This window comes from Gymnodraco acuticeps, unplaced genomic scaffold, assembly GCF_902827175.1.
Source record: "Gymnodraco acuticeps unplaced genomic scaffold, fGymAcu1.1, whole genome shotgun sequence".
In the NCBI taxonomy this organism is placed as follows: domain Eukaryota; kingdom Metazoa; phylum Chordata; class Actinopteri; order Perciformes; family Bathydraconidae; genus Gymnodraco; species Gymnodraco acuticeps.
In genome coordinates, this window is record NW_022990189.1 from 55,643 (window position 1) to 73,430 (window position 17,788).

Below are 17,788 nucleotides of genomic sequence, written 5' to 3' on the forward strand. Positions count from 1 at the left end.
CGTTGACTAAAACTATGACGAAATATGTTCGTCAACGACCTTTTTTTCCATGACGAAAACGAGACGGCAGTAAACAATAACTGCAACGAAATCAACATGCAATATCGTTGACGAAAAGTGACGAGACGAAAATGTAGTTTACTAAATAAAAACTATGCCAAAATCTCTCTTTACTTTCGTTGACGAAAAATGAAGAGACGACATATTATCAAAGATAATGTTACGTCTCTGATAGTCAGTTTTTCTCCCACCATTTCCGGTGCTGCGGCTGGGCAGCAGCTGTGTGTCTGTGCTGCGCGCGGCGGTACATTTGAATTACACCGTGCAGCGGCACACTGAACTGTCAGGAAGACTCGGGTCTAACTCATGGTCTAACTAACCTTCTTTAACAGAAAATGAAATGGCAACAGGGCTTGGGAGCAGTGGTCGCACTCGCGTTAACCGAAGACCCCCCGTCAGCGCGAGTGAGTGATAAATTGTGTACTTGACGGGTAATGGATTATGACGGAAATGTTACAATCCTGTCCGTCAAAATTACTGACAACGAAAAAGTCTAAAGCCACCACTGCTTGGGAGAAAGAAACGATGTGATATTTGGGCCCATTTTCGCTACAATGAGGCGGAGAAAAAAAGCGAATGCATTTCATCAGAAGGGAAGCAATGTGGCCATAACACAGCTGGTAAAAACACCACAAACCTGAGCAGATCCTCTCTGCAAAGCTGCATTCTTAATCATTCAACCTGTGTTTTTCATCAAATAAGGACAAGACATAATCTTATTTATTTATATATACTAAAATTACAAATGATTGGTTTTGGCTGGACTAGTTTGACTGAAATGTTCTATATAATCTGATGACTAAAAAAGACGCAACCGTTTTCATTGACAAAAAGTAGACTAAAATAATTAGTTTTCTTTGACTAAAATGCTCAGACTTTTAGTCGACTAAATAAAAACAGGATGAAGCTGACTAAAACTAAAAAGGAAATTTAACACAGGACTAAGACTAAAACTAAATAAAAAAAATAGCTGACGAAATTAACACTACTGTCAAGTGACTGCTGCTAGCTTCTTGTCTGTATTAGGACCCAGCGAGCACTGCACGGTTTTATCCACTTTGACATTCACCTGCACGCCGGACTCTTTGGTGATGACTTTCCTCAGTGGGGCTGGTAAACTGGGGTGAACCTGGGACAAAAGCTCCTGCAAAGTTGTATCCTCCTGCTGCTGCTTTGCCAATTCACTACGAGAGAAAGACAATGGAACAACAGGTAGCGCCAAAACAATATTCTCAGAAATGACTTTTTTATCTTGTGCTTTATAGGTCTGGGCTCGAGTTACTGCACAAGCTGGAACTACCTTTGTCAGCTTCTTCTCAGGGTCAGCAAGCTCGCCCCTCACTGGCTTAGAGGACACCCCTGGTGAAAGAGGCACATCAGGCCACACTCTGCCGCCAGCCAAGTCATTTCCGAGGATGACTGCCACTCCCGGAACAGGCAAAGATGGCCGGACTCCCATGGCAACCTCACCCTGCCGTAAATCACAGGACAACACCAACCGATGCTTTGGAGCAGACAACTGCATCCCCATTCCCTTGAACAATACACATTACATTACATTACATTTAGCTGACGCTTTTATCCAAAGCGACTTACAATAAGTACATTCGACCAGGAAGACACGACCTTGAAGAAAACAGAATCATAAAGTACATCAGGTTTCATAGAGCCAAACATTTCAAGTGCTACTCAACTGGCTTTAGATAATCCAGTCCTTTATTAGTATAAAAGTGCTTCGTTAATAAATCTATCGCTCGAAGTGGAGTCGAAAGAGATGAGTTTTCAGTTTGCGCCGGAAGATGTGCAAGCTATCTGCCGTCCTGATGTCAATGGGGAGCTCATTCCACCATCTTGGAGCCAGGATAGCAAACCCACGTGTTTTCGCTGATGGGAACTTGGGTCCCCCTCGCAGCGAGGGTGCAGCGAGTCGTTTGGCTGATGCAGAGCGGAGTGCACGTGCTGGGGTGTACGGTTTAACCATGTCCTGGATGTAGGAAGGGCCAGATCCATTCGCAGCATGGTACGCAAGTACCAGTGTCTTTAAGTGGATTCTAGCAGTTACCGGAAGCCAGTGAAGGGAGCAGAGGAGCGGAGTGATGTGGGAAAATTTAGGAAGGTTGAAGACCAGACGAGCCGCTGCATTCTGGATGAGCTGCAGAGGTCGGATGGCACATGCAGGTAGACCAGCCAGGAGGGAGTTGCAGTAGTCTAGGCGTGAGATGACGAGAGCCTGGACCAGAACCTGAGTCGCTTTCTGTGTCAGCTGGGGACGTATCTTCCTGATGTTATAGACACCACTTCCAGTGTCCGTTACAGAGGGAAATGGAAGAACACCCTCAGTTATGTATGAATCGATAGCACCTGTGTCTCTCAGTATCTTAACAAGGAATTTGTTTTCACTTCCTTGCAAAGACACATAACCCTCTCGTAGGAAAGGGGCATACCCTGGATCAATTTCATCTGCCAACTGGGAGGGGCGAGGCTTCACCTCTTGCAGGGCTGGTCCGTAGTTAGAAACCGCAGCAGCAACTGGTTGCGGGGTAGTATAGAGTTTAACCGCAGCTATAGCCTCATCCCTAGCAACCTTGTGGGGAGAAGCTGCAAGGGCAACAGGCCTGGGAAACTGAACATTTTGGAGTCCCTTGGTTTTTGCAAGTACTGGGCATTCCTTTTTCTGGTGTCCTTTACCCAAACAAAAGTAGCAAGTACTTGGATCTACTGTACATCTGGGGTCACCAGACCAGTTATTTCTGCTCCCCCAGTCAAATCGCTCCCCTGAATGAATCTTGTGTGTTAACGTGTATTCATCAGCTAACACCCTCAGTCTGTTACATTTTTAACCTTATTCTCATTCATGTACGTAGCAACGCGTTCTGGAAGAATATCTTTTAATTGTTCAAGAAGGAACAGCTCCCTCAAATCATTAAGATTTACTACTTCGGAAGCCGTGACCCGATTAAATTTCATCGTCAGCTCCCGAACAAGTTCCACATAGGTCTGTCCCTCTGACTTCCTTAGCTTCCTGAACTGCTGACGGTAGGCCTCAGGCACCAACTCATAAGCTTTTAGCACTGCAGTCTTTACCCTTAAGTAATCTTCACTGTCAGCCATACTTAATGCAGAAAATGCTTCTTGAGCCCTACCAGTTAACACACACTGTAACAGCAATGTTTTCTCTGAATCAGACCACAAGTCACTCAAAAAGTCCAAAAAAAGAATCTACAGTCTTCTCTTCGAATTTCGGTAACAACCTCAAGTTATAAGCTACATCAAAAGTAGCTGGGGACACCCCAGAAGAAAGCTTACCCTCTTGGATGAGGTCCAACTTGTAACGCTCTTGTTGCAATTCAGCTTCCCGCACCACTGTAGTTAACCTTAAACGCTCTCTCAGTTTCCTGTTCACAAGCGCTAGCCCGGTCATCACGAGCACTTGCTCGTTCCTCACGTTCACTTGCTCGTTCCTCACGTTCACTGTCTTGTTGGTACTGCAACAGCATTATTTCCTTTCTCTGTTCAAATGTCATTTCACCAAAGTCAAACAAAGAAAAACCTGCACTTCTCTGACGCTCTGGATTTATAGCTGCATTCGTCAACTCCTCCTCAGAGCCATCATCGACAGCCACTGCTGGCAGTATCAACTGGGCCTGTAACGTAGTCACTATGGTGTCTTTACGACCCTGCTTTGGAACGTCTACCTAAAAATAATCTGCAATTTTTAACAGTTGGTCTTTAATACATTTTTCCAGTAGTTCCACACTGGGACACTTCACAAAATCTGTTAATGTAGCCATGATTCTGCAAACTCCCTTGAACCCGGTGCACAGACACCTAAAAATATTTTTTTTTTTGTTTCACTCTGGAATACCTCTCCCCTAGCTAACTGCCTACCCAATACTAGCTATCTTGTCTCACCCTAGTCTTCATGCATGCCACGACAGGTGTTTTAAACACTTACCCAATGACCTGGTAAAGCCCCAGCGAAGCTGTTACTCACCAAGACAGCCACGGACGTGTACCCATGACAAAAAAATGTCGAATCATGTTTATGCACAAAAACAACAAACAAAAATAACAAACCAACAAGCTCCCCTGAAGGAGATGTTGCTTATGCCTATCAGGAAAGGTAATTCCAAAGCTACTCCTTAATGCCCTACACCAGGAACAAACTGTCTACACAATCAAGGCAAACAAATCAAGTAAACAACTATCACCTGGTTCTTGGATCGGACGAGCCCCCATATATTACAAGCTGGCTCTGCTTGTAACATAAGGACAACAGTTCCACACCGGAGTTGCCCAAAACAATCATTTATTTTAACCAACACAGTGGTTACAACAACAATAAAACAGAACAGAGGAGCGGTGTCCTGATGCACCGAGCAGGGCAGCTGAGAGAGAGCGAGAGCCTGTTCTGCAGCCCTCTTATATCCTGGAATCAGCGCCACAGGTGGGTCCCATCACTGCTGATTAAAACAAACACACAGGTTACAGCAGCACCAACTGGTGGACAACCACAGGGTTGTCACAGTAGGAACTGTATGCATCGCTAAGGTTAATTTAAATCGGCTATGCTCAAGTATGTAGACAAGCTAATGTCGAAGTAGTGTATGTGAAATCAACCTCACAATAAGATGTGTGTATATTACAAATATTAATGTCATATTTCAAGATGATTACTTAGATATTACAATATGGTTGGTTGAGCTGGAGTTCATTATCGAGCTTACACGTTAACGTCACAGTCATCTGAAGAACGAACCCAAACCTTGTTGTTTTTATTAATTGCATTACCAAATGGGTATCAAATAAACAGTAAGCATTGGTAACACAACTTCCAAAGTTACAGTGAAATAAAAAGGACCCTGACTCGGACAATACACAATCCAACATGTTCAACAGAAGAGAATCAGTTATATTGTTTGTACACATGGTACTTTACATATATATCTGTTTGTTTAAGGTGTCCAGGTGATGCAGACAGGCTGGACCAGAGAGTGAGAGACAGAACTGGACTCCTCACAGCAGTGAACTTCAGCTCAGGTACAAAGACTCTTTTTTTCATACTGTACAAAGAATCAAGAAAGATATTGGTTTAAATGAATGAAGTATTGACTTTAATACACTGATATACATTCCATTAAACAATACTAAATACTAGATCACCTACACATCAGTTAAGTTGAGGGTTTTATCCATGCAAAAAGTTACATTTAGATGTTATTGTTAACAAGCAATATTACTTTGTCAGCTTTCTAATTTAATGTATTGAAGGCAAAGATATTTAACACATAGTGAGAACTGCTACTATTTATCTCTCAATATTGTCTGTAAAAAACGTGGTAAAAGTGATTCTTTCAGTGAGACAACAGAGCAAGCTTCTACAGCAGCACTACGTTTTGATAACAGTTAAATATTATTTTGATAATAACATATATTTCAATGTTGATGAACTTCATAGTGTTTATTCATAATCTGATTGTCTTTGTAGCTCATTGTTGAAATTAAAAAAAAACCATTACAATTACAAAATAATGATATCTACAGCCCCTAAACACACAAACACACCGCTTTCATAAATAACACACTTGTTCTGCAATAATATGTTTTATGTTTCCTGTCATTTTTGTTAGGAAAGGACATGCCTGAAAGACACAACATGTTCTCCTTCTCTGAGGGTCAAGAAGAACATCCAAGAGGAACATTAAAAGCTGATGTTATGAGATGTTAAGACCAGTACAGGACATTCACTAAGAAACTACTTTTATTGTGAAAACACAGTCAGCTGATTTAATGCAGCTATTTCCACAGCTACACTCCATCAGCTGATTATTTCTATTTGCCTCACTTTATGAGCTTCACATCACTTGTGCCTTGTACCGCAGAGTTTGCAACGTCACAAATAAATGGGACCAATCTTCAGTCAGATGTGAATGTGTAATCTAACATTTTCAGTAAGAATAATGGACAAAAGGAGTGCAAATACAAATACAATTTATTGAAATGTGAACCAAAAGTTAATCAAACATGTTTTAAATAAAAAGCACATATGGACAGAAGGTGTAAACCTATTAAATGTATAAGTGAACACATTTAGTCAAATAAAGTGACAGACTAGGCCTGTGCAGTTGGTATCAGCTTTGCCCAGCATGGGCTCCTCCATCAGGCCTGGTCCTCCTCGCTGAGGAAAGACCCTCAGTCCTCTTCAAACCAACAGACAGGACGTCCATCACACGGAGGTTTCTCCCTGAAGTCTCTGCAGCTCTCTGGACACCATGCTGTCTCAATCCGTCCATCACACGGAGGTTTCTCCCTGAAGTCTCTGCTGCTCTCTGGACACCACGCTGTCTCAATCCGTCCATCACACGGAGGTTTCTCCCTGAAGTCTGCAGCTCTCTGGACACCATGCTGTCTCAATCCGTCCACACTGAATATGAGAGGGGGAAAATGAAAATAATAAATGCTTTAGACAATAAGAAACATAAAGTTGACTATTGAGTTGCTCAGTTTTTTTAGATTGTCAATACTATTACTGTATAACTAATATCTCAGGTTAAGAGGCACATTCAAATAAAGATTGGTCTTTAAATACATTTTATCTTTTGAATTGTTTGTCTAAAGTCAAGGATCTAGAACTGGTACTTAGTTTTAATGATACAGTCTGGTTATTATGCTGTTTGGAGGAGGCCTCACAGGTAAGAGCACTAACTAGCTACCATCACATGTAGCTTAGCTTGACTTAAATGTATTAAACGTATAGTTAAGTGATATCAAAATATAACTAATGTCATGCAAACATATTAATATTTTCTTGATTCCAGAGTTGAATTTAGCACAATTGCATATTGCATTGTTAAGGGATTTTAAGATTCTGAAGTATTATATTAAAACTCAATAACTTAGATTATTATTTATAGTTTTGCTGAATAGTTTCATGTCCGCTTACCTTAGAAATGTAAAATGCCATGGCAGTGTGCAGATGGGGAGCATGTTAGCTTAGCTTGGTAGCTTCAGCTAGCTCTGGAACTTCCAGCTCGGTGGCAGGAGGTCCCGCCTCGGCTCCGCCTCTTTGCCCTTATTTGGAGCAGGCGGGAGTTGAACTCTGATGTCACTGTCGAGCCGTTAGTGGCCGACTCCGCCTACTAAGGGCTTCTCGGCAACTCTGAAGAATCCTATGGGTGACGTCACGAACCCTACGTCCATTTATATATACAATCTATCGTTTAGTCCCTCCCACCAGGGAAGCATGGAGAGACACAAGGAAACCTCGAGAAGCAGGGAAATTAGTTTTAAGAGCAATGGGACGTTGTTTCCTCCGGAGCGTCACGTGAAGCGACATCCGTTTGTGATGACGCCGCACAGCTGATTGTCTGACAGCAGCCAGAACAGTGCATGCACTGCATCGTCCAATCAGTGAGCGATACACAGTAAGGGGGCGGAGCGAGTATCTGAGGATTTCACCGGAGGATGGTCTGGTAGTTCCTCGATTATCGCTCCTCCGTTATCACTCCTCGATCCTCCGGCAAAAATAAGGCCACTGGGACGGTACTCAAGATGGCGCAGAAAAATCAACTTCCGGTGATACCGAGCCCGAGGAGCGAGGAAATGAAAAATAACCGAAGTGAGACGCACCCTAGGGCCCCCAAACAGCATCTTGCATAGGGCCCCCAAAAAGCTAGAAACGGCCCATTAGATTACAAATTAAAATGTATAGTTTTAGTACTCATTTTCCAACAAAGGACTAAGAAATTATAAATTATAAAAAAGCAAATATCAAAATGCATTAATTGTTTTATTCTGCTCTATGGGTGATCAGCCAGAGGCCAGTCAAATAGTTGTGGGTATAAGGCAAAGAGGAAGCCTAACATTGTATGTTTTATGTATGTTTTGTGTGTGTGAGGACCCCAGGAAGAATAGCTAATGCTCATGCTAGTGCTAATGGGGATCCTAGTAAAGAATAAGAACATCAGTAACATTAGTTAACGTGGTACAGAAGTCCTTCCAAAGTTATGAGTAACTGCTGACAGGAAGCGCAGCAGAGTCAGACGTGTTCATTAACTGTAACACAGGTTTGATAAGCTTGTACTTTCATTGAGTCAATAATTAGGGTGGAAGCCCAGATCTCAACATTTTAAGTTCTTCCATGCTAATGCTCGATTTAGCAACTCACTAAATGTTGACAGCAAAGAGCTGTGAATCCAAAACAGCACAACACGTTATCTTCATGTTACGCGTCAGTGAACCTGTGCAAAGCGTTTCATAGAGCAATCACAGATATTATCCAATGAATGATCATATTAACCAGAATACAATAAGTATGTTACCGCATCAGAAAGCAAAGTACGGACTAAATGACATTACGATGAATATGAAGGACCTTTTCTACGATTAGCCATGCAGCATTCAGAAGTTGGTGCACTGGTTTGAAACAAACCAATGCCAGAAAAGGCAGACTGGGTGAAATGAGTGTTCTTTATATCAGCACCACCTGGGCTCAGTGGTTCGTGCAGACTTACCCCTCCTCAATCATCATTTGGACTCAGGTGTAATAGTAAGTCATTCAACGAGACTATGGGCTGAGGTCAGGAGGCCCTTTGGACCACAAGGCACTTGTTCATTAAGTCAAATCCCATGTTCACCCCACCCGGTACAGAACAAGCTTCGACTGTTTGGTTTGATAAAGGATTTCATCAATTTTTAATCTTCACATAGAGGACACATTTGCGTCTTTCTCTCAATTATCTGAACTGCACAGCCTGCCTAAGAATCACTTGTTTCGATACTTAAACATGTGATTATTCTGCTGAACATAGCCTGATACAACTGAAAGTGGAACATAGAGCTTATTTTACACGAGCAACAAACCCCTCCATCCTTTTCTCAGCGGGTCAAACATGTCATGTGCTTCTTAGGGTTAGAGACAATTAAGTTCATACTCAAAGGCTCCTCTGAAACCCTTATGAGAACATGAATACTGCTGTATGTATCACTACTGTGTGAATCCAAACCCAATGTGCATGCTAAGCATCACTTGCTTTGGTGGAAAGAAACTGGGGATATTAAAAAAAGATATTTACAAAAACTAGAGCAAACTAAATCCCAGGTTGAGAAGCAGCAGCAGTTATCGCTCTGAAGCCGCTCCCTTCTGCTGCGGAGATTAAGGAGTAAAGGTGCCACCCTTTTCCTCAGAAGCCTGGTGCGTCTAGATAAGCAATACAGGAGGGGGGGGGGGGGGGGGGGTCTCATTGATAAGGAAATAAGTGTATCATGAAATACCCAGAACTTATGATTCACTGTCACATGCGTAGATTAGTGTATAAAAGGGTTCAAGAATAACATTATAGTCCAAAAAGTCCTCTTAGCAACTTGTGTATTTATGGGGAAAGTGTTGTATTCCAAAAACCTTGGGAGTTTAATATTAATTTAGATTTCACAAAACAACATAATTAAAACTACAACATAATATAAAACACTTTCTTAACATATGACTAGTTAGAACAGTGACAACAGGCCAGGATCAGGTCAACACAGCTTGTGCTATGTATTGGGGAAACAGCAACGTGCACAACATCACACGTGCACGAGTTGCTGTAAAAAGGATCTCTGTTTTTAACGTCACGACGTCGGGAAACAAGCTGCTCAACATTTGATCTGTATCGATGTCAAATATGGAAAGTAGGTTTCTGAGTTGTACTTCCTTGATTACTCTGACCTCATTATGTGACAATTATATCTCAGAATGTCGCTCATTCACCACCCCAAAGGTAAAGCACTTTATGCTGGAGCTCCTCCACATGATCGTATGATGTCACTTCCTGTTAGAGAGGAATTGCTGATACTTAACATGGCATCGCCGGCTTCATTTGAATGATGTCTAATCAATACATTTCTGAGAACTTTAAATCATCTTCAAGATCAGTTATCACCAGAAGAACCTGGAGCATATCATGTGGAAATGTAAAGTGCTCTGTAATGGATCATCAGCACAAAGCACCAAGTAGAACATCTGACCAAATTCAAGATGGCCGCCTTGTTGTGGACCATATGTTTGACCAACTAGGGTCAGGGTTACAACGAGTCTTTTGAATATTATTCTAACATAAACAGTTTGAAAGTAAAGCTGAAAATGATTCAGGTCATCTCGACCAAGATGCAATGCTTTAGGTAACTTTCACCAGTTTAACCAGTAATGCTCAGAACACAATAAGTAAACCACCATTCACCAGATTACAATGAATACAGTTGCAAGAAAAAGTGAACCATTTGGAATGACCTGGATTTCTGCATAAGTTGGTCATAAAATGTGTTCTGATCTTCATCTAAGTCACAACAATAGACAAACACATTATGCTTAAACTAATACCACACAAACAATGATATGTTTTCATGTTTTTATTGAACACACCATGTAAACATTCACAGTGCAGGGTGGAACAAGTATGTGAACCCCTAAGCTAAAGACTTCTTCAAGAGCTAATTGGAGTCAGGAGTCAACCTGGAGTCCAACCAATGAGACGAGATTGGAGGTGTTGGTTAAGGCTGCCGTGCCCTATAAAAAATACACACCACTTTTGAATGTGCTATTCTTAAGAAGCATTGCCAGATGTGAACCATGCCTCGCACAAAAGAGCTCTCAGAAGACCTACCATTAAGAATTGTTGACTTGCATAAAGCTGGAAAGGGTTACAAAAGTATCTCTAAAAGCCTTGATGTTCATCAGTCCACGGTAAGACACATGGTCTATACATAGAGAAAGGTCAGCACTGTCGCTACTCTCCCTAGGAGTGGCCGTCCTGTAAAGATGACTGCAAGAGCACAGCGCAGGATGCTCAATGAGGTGAAGAAGAATCCTAGAGTGTCAGCTAGAGACTTAAAGAAATCTCTGGCACATGCTAACATCTCTGTTGACGAATCTACGATACGTAAAACACTGAACAAGAATGGAGTTCATGGGAGGACACCACGGAGGAAGCCACTGCTGTTCAGAAAAAACATTACAGGAAATGTAAAGTGCTCTGTAATGGATCATCAGCACAAAGCACCAAGTAGAACATCTGACCAAATTCAAGATGGCCGCCTTGTTGTGGACCATATGTTTGACCAACTAGGGTCAGGGTTACAACGAGTCTTTTGAATATTATTCTAACATAAACAGTTAGAAAGTAAAGCTGAGAATGATTCAGGTCATCTCGACCAAGATGCAATGCTTTAGGTAACTTTCACCAGTTTAACCAGTAATGCTCAGAACACAATAAGTAAGCCACCATTCACCAGATTACAATGAATATATACAATTTACCAGAATGCAATTGATATAAAGTCAATAACAAGAAAACTATGGATTTGACCCCGTTAGTCAGAATATAGTGGATGAGACACTTCTTCCAGAATACAATAAATAACAACAACTGGCCCTCAGAGTAAAGTCAGGTCTCTTTATTAAAGCACAGAGTGAACATATCCAGATGTTGAAGTGTTACAGGAATCTGATGTTGCTTCATCTTTATAACCATCAGCAATATTTCCAACTACATGGTGTTAACAGTGATTCTCTCAAACAAAACAATTTCTGCATTTTATTTTATTCATGAGCTGTGAGTTCTGCACAAAGAAGGAAATAAACAAATGCTGAAATAAGCGATAGGATATTCCCAACATAATCAAAATGATACATTTAACAAAACAGATATTCTTTGTCTTTGACTTAAACTATGATTTCATATGTCATCATTCTAATGTTGATAAAGCATGTCTAATCTTGACCTCAACAGAGAAACCCACCCACACCGGTTTCATGAGAGAAAAGACTCCTCTTGTGTTCTCTAAATATAACTCACTTTAAAAAAAGCCAAAGCAAAAGCAATCGGCTCTTGAAGAACCTTAAGTCCTAAAATAATGAGCATAAATTCAACAGAAAAAGCAACTATTGTTCCCCATTATGTTTATATTGTATTTCAACATCAGTTTTGACAGAGCGATTGCCGGATATATAATGCTTGAGTATATGTTACTACGATAGAAAGTTCCTATGAAGAAATATTGTTCAACTGTTCGTAAAGCATCGGCTTCAAACAGTTTGAGAAGATGATGAAATCAACATTTACTGATAAACAAAAGTCACTTTTTGATATCCTCGTTTGTTCTGGTCCCTCTGGGTTTGAATGAATGTTTGATTCTGTGGAGCACGTTAAAGTTAGAATGGGATGTTAGGTTGCCATTTCAAACTTTAGAGCGACCAAGAAGCTAAGAGTTCTTCATCATTGCCTTAGTGGGAGGAGTTGGGACATGTTGACCTCTCAGGTGTTCAACAGGTGTACCCGCTTCACACCAGACAATAACTGCACACAATGTTAATGAATGGGAACTCTAACCAGAGTACAGTGAACACCACTCCCCAGAATACTCAATCATACACGCTAAATTGTTGAAAGCAATAATAAAACATTTCCCTGTCCCTCTTTGAATGCATTTTTGATTTTGAGTAGCAGGTTTAAGTTATATTGGGATGTGTGTAGATGTGTGTGAACGTTAGGCTATGAGCAGGTGTGTGACAGCCTCTGCCTCTATGAATGTGTGTGAATGGCTGCCAATGTAAAAGCGCTTTGATGGGTCGTAAAGACTGAAAGAGCGCTGTATGAATCCAGTTAATTTACAATTCAACTGGACACAGGTAGGCATAGTTGGAATCAAGATGAGCCCTGAGGCCTGGGATAAGAGGCTCAGTGAATGTGGTGCGAAAGGTGTGCTGGTGAGTCAGTGTGTGGCCGGAGACTCCGTAGAAGGACACAGTGCCAGCAGGCCAGTCCAGATACACCCCGAATCTACTGAACTCACCAGGGAGATGGGTTTTTTGCCACTTCAGCTTGACATTGAATGCCTTAAGATGGATTTTTTCTGAATATAAACCTTTGCCGAAACACCAGGATACTGGATTATGCCCAAACTCGCTCAAATTGTTGTCTTTTCTGTTAGATCCCTTGTATGTAACAGCCCCATAAACAGACTCATTGTCAGTGGTGCTCCACTCTACCTCCCAGTAATGGCACCCAGATAACTCCTCTTTGCACAACACCTGTGTCCATGAGCTATACCTCTCTGAGTTAGAAGGATAATCCTGCGATGCTCCACACGTTGCCTTTTTGTTTCCGTCAGACAGAGTGAGACGGTTGTTGGCAGTGTTTGGGTCCAGGTTGAGATCACAGGCATCTGATGGAGAAAACATAACAAAATATCTTATCAGTAACTTTGATGGTCAAACTGCTGGAGAACTCATATATTTTACTCAAAAAAAGCCTGACTTACACCAGATCAGATCTCTCTTGTGTTTGATGGTCTCCACAGAAGGAGGCTTTGGACGTTGAAAGTCTTCATTGACCAGCTGGCCTTTCTTGTAGTGGTAGATGCTTGCTCCTTTGTATTTGGGATTGGTTTTGGCCGTTATGAGGAAACGGAATTTGCTGTTGTTCTTCAGCCCTTTGGAAGCACCCTGGAGAAATGTGGCTTTTTCTCTCATTGTTTTCAGAAGTTCTTCGGAGTAGTACCACTCCTCTTCATCGGTACTTCCTAACTTGGGTGATTTCAAGAAGTCAGCCATCTCATCGAGGTAGATGTCACCCTTTAGCATGGAGGTGAAAACAAAGCACAGAACATCTTCTACACCTGAAGCAAGGACCTCTCTGTCCAGCTCGTTCTGGTTCAGGACGATCTTTACTCCCTCCATGGTGTCGACAAAGGACTTGATGACGTTGACTTCTCTCTCTTTGTTTTCCAGCCACTTGTTTAGTTCTTCATGTTTGAAGGGTGACTTGTGCCTGTCTTCAAATACTTTTTCCAGTGAGCTCTCATCTTCCTTTCCTTCACGGATGGAGGGAAGTTTCTCTGCCATGGCTTGCTGGATGTTCTTTTTATAATAACCACACAGTTTGAGGAAAGTGCTCAACTCTTCCTGAAGCACGGGGAAACTCTCTACCACTTTGTCTTGCAGAGAATCGTTGCATCTCATTTGTGTTTCCTTTAAATCTTCCAGAGCTTCCTGCATCTTGATAACTAGTCCATTGCTGATCCCTGCCAGCTCAGCAGCTTCGGGATGAAAACGCTTCAGTGGCGTCAGCCAGACCTTCACAGGAACTGAATTCTCTCCATCTGTTCCCAGTAGCTGTGGAAGTTCTACATAGGTCTGCACTGCATCTACAAATGTTGCTGGGTTGCTTTCAAGAATGAAGTCTCCGTAGAATTTGCAGGAGAATTTATCAGTCAGGGCTTTCTCTTCATCAGTCAGCTCGATGCCAACACTTCCCTCAATATTTAAAGAAGGAATCTTCTTCATCACAGCATGCATGCTGACCTCTATCTTCTTAACCTGGGTGGCTTCTAACTTCTCACTGTCAAACACAAAGAAAGCATTTGCCCCATACAGGATGCCTGTGACTACATGAGTGGCTGAGCCCTTCTTAATAAACTCCATCTGTTTGGTGTCCAGAGTCACATGATCAATTGACAACTGCTTGTAGTTGGTGGTAGCTTTGTACTGAAACGTCACTCTGCTCTGATTCTGGAATTTCTTCTCATTATTCAGATATTTGGCAGATCCTCCAACTTCTATCAGTCCACACAGGAAACTGGCCTTCAGAGAAGCATCAATGTCCATCATGGTGGACTTGGATTCGATGGAGTCAGATGCAGACATTTCAAAATAACTGCTGTGCTGAGGAGTTGGTTTTACGTTTAGAGTTTCCTCATTACACATACTGAAACCTGAATTAATTGGAAAGAAAACAGTTTTCGGATCAGTTCAGGGCAAAACTTTTGTTTATATAAATTATCATCAAACTTATAATTTCAAAGTCTTACAGGTTGCAGCTTCATATCCTGCCAGAAATATGTGTGTGTGTGTGTGTGTGTGTGTGTGTGTGGTCTAGCATTACTATACTTGTGGGGACCTAAATCTGTTTACACAGTCACGTGTGGGGACTCGTCTCCCTTATGGGGACAAATTGGAGGTCCCCATAAGGGGAATCATTAATTTTAGGATGACGACTTGGTTAGGTTTAGGGTTAGGTTGTGGAAGAGCGTAGGGCTGTCGACACCATGGAGGGAGTAAATATCGTCCTGAACCAGAAAAACATTAAAAACCTCCATAAACATAGCCCTATTAAGAACTTGTAAAACCCCTTTTAAAAGCATTATAAAAGCTCTGTGAGGACAAGACCGTTTTAAAAGACTGGTTAAAAAGTGCAGGACGGGGCTGGACCACGGAACGGCGGCACAGTATGTTAAAAAGCAGATCTCCCCAACCCAGGATCTCTGGAGGGGGCGGGGGGTTGTGTGTGTGCATGCGTGTGTGTGTGTGTGTGTGTGTGTGTGCGTGTGTGTGTGTGTGCGTGCGTGTGTGTGTGTGTGTGCGTGTGTGTGTGTGTGTGTGTGTGTGTGTGTGTGCGTGTGTGTGTGTGTGTGTGTGTGTGTGCGTGTGTGTGCGTGCGTGTGTTGTGTGTGTGTGTGTGTGCGTGCGTGTGTGTGTGTGTGTGTGTGTGTGTGCGTGCGTGTGTGTGTGTGTGTGTGATATGGGGCAGGACCTTAATCTCATAACACAAAAAAATGAACTTTTTGTTAAATATAAAAAAATGGTTCACAAGTGGCCATTTTACTCTTCAATACTCTAGCATTCAATATTTAATAATTCTAGAGTACAGAGGAGATCTAAAGTGATTTCCTTTTTTCAGTTCTGAGATTAAAGACTTTCTAAGAGAAAATCTAATTGTACATTTTTTTATTTAGTTTAACTTTTTTTCTGAAAATCTGCCATTTGTGACTTTGCGGCTTTGACCACAGGAACAAACAAAATAACCCAAACAAAAAATCTTCTTTTGTACTCTAGCATTCTGTAGATTCTGACCCGACCCGCTGATCAAGATCCCTCCGCTTAGCGTCGGGCTCCCTGATCACTCTGAATAATGCCCGCCTCGCTGCACATTATCCCGCTTATTACACACTAACACACTAGCACACTAACACACTAACGACTTGACTCCCAATATTCATTTAAATTATTTTATTGACTTGAAAATGATCGTATTTCTTCCTCTAAGAAAGTAAACTCCGCTCTGCACTAACTGATGGAGCTCTGACCAATGTTCTCTGTCCAAGTCTGTTCACAGTTTCCACAAACAAGTCCTTAAACCCGACAGAGCCCATACCGTGTTCCTGTTAGTGTTTACTTCCTGTCTTTCTGCTTCAGTTCATTTATTTGACTTCCAACGCTCTGTCTTTTAACCTCTTTCTTTCTCTCCCTTGATCCTCCTCAGCAAAGATCATTATTTTGCAGTGGTGTGTTATAGTGTATCAATAACCTCTGAAATGTTCTTATTGACCAATCAGAATCAAGTATTCAACTAAGCCGTGTAATAAATGCATAGAAAATATAATCTACGGACAAAAGCAGTGAAAGAACATCCCGATATACACAGGTGCACAAAGAGACAAAGAAACAACTCTCATTACACACTCAATTTAAAATGGCACGACGAGAATCAAAAGATAACTTAACAAAGTAATGTCAGGCCTGGTGAATTGTTGTTGTACGGTGACTATGATGAAAGCTTTGTGACTATGTGAAGTCTTACCTGGCACCAGTTCATCTCTCCGAGCATCATAGAGCATCCCTAGGGTGAAGGGTCGTCCCAGAGCAGCAATGATCATTTGATCTGAGGCCATTTCTCCAACCTGTTGAGAAGAAACAACACAGACTTCAGAACCTGATTTAAACGTCTGTTAAGGAGTAGGAGTGTTGAGAGTTAATAACACTTGGAGTCTGACTCTCAACTGTGCTTAGTAATGCAGTATTTCCCTGCAGACACTAATCCAGCAGCTGTTTTACACAGAAAAGTACAGTTTTTAAAATAAATGTGTGTTCGTCTGTTAGTCCTCACCTGGTGAAGTTGTGTAGATCAGCAGAGTTGGGTGAGGGTCTTCTGACTTCCAGCAGGAGCTTCAAGTCTGATGAAATGTGATGTTGTGAGGTGACTTATATACTGTCAGATACTCTCCTCCCCTGACCCCCTGTTCTCACTCCTGAACACACCTGCCAAAACATTTCCGACCTGCCTAACCGGCTGTAACGGCTTCCTCAGAATTATGCTATAACCATGTGATAAACAGATAAACAGAAAGTCCACTGTGCTCGGGAATGCAGTATTTCCACAGACAAGAAAGAACATGTCTTAAACGGGTGACATAAGTAATACCAAGTCACCTCTCACAAAGAAATAGGAAATAGGGGATAGCCAGGGGCGGCGGGTACTGTAGGCTAGGGAAGGCTAAGCCTTCCCAAATATTTTTGTCACTGCATCCTGGTCAAATAAAAATATAATGTGTGTGTCTTTGACATTAGCGCTGTGCCCTGTACTACGAAGCCAGTTCAACAGACCCTGGATATGTCTGATATGAGTTATCTTAACTAACCCTAACAAAACGAGATCTCGCTAAACGGTCCTACGGCGCTGGTTATCAACTCGGTAAATCAAGCCAGGGTTTCTCTCTCCAGCTGAGAGCGCGTTCACGTGAAAGGGGCGGGGTTAGCTACATTTGACCAAACACAAACAGGGACAAGTGTACTGACAGCTCAGCGTCATACTTCATTAATGAAAAGTAAACTAATATTAGACAAATATGAACTTTAAACATCCATGATGACTTAAACATATCATCCAGGATACAAGCCACATAGTTGCACCTG

The 17,788-nt window shown here is 41.9% G+C and overlaps 2 protein-coding genes across 2 annotated transcripts in view; both read right to left on the reverse strand.

Moving 5' to 3' along the window:
- Positions 1 to 2,268: 2,268 nt before the first annotated feature.
- The window catches only part of LOC117547280 (neoverrucotoxin subunit beta-like), a 59,705-nt gene continuing 44,185 nt past the window's right edge, over positions 2,269 to 17,788 (reverse strand). Inside the window, exon 5 of the mRNA XM_034217888.1 lies at positions 2,269 to 4,523. Within this exon, the coding sequence (XP_034073779.1) occupies positions 4,518 to 4,523 (6 nt within the window). The 3' untranslated portion in view covers positions 2,269 to 4,517. The remainder of the gene's footprint in view (positions 4,524 to 17,788) is intronic.
- On the reverse strand, positions 11,473 to 17,283 carry LOC117547281 (neoverrucotoxin subunit alpha-like). The gene is made up of 4 exons (XM_034217889.1): positions 16,983 to 17,283; positions 16,677 to 16,776; positions 13,360 to 14,811; positions 11,473 to 13,263 (listed from the first exon to the last, which is right to left on the reverse strand). The coding sequence occupies exons 2-4, from the start codon at positions 16,765 to 16,767 to the stop codon at positions 12,707 to 12,709; spliced, it is 2,100 nt and encodes a 699-aa protein (XP_034073780.1). The 5' UTR covers positions 16,768 to 16,776; positions 16,983 to 17,283; the 3' UTR covers positions 11,473 to 12,706.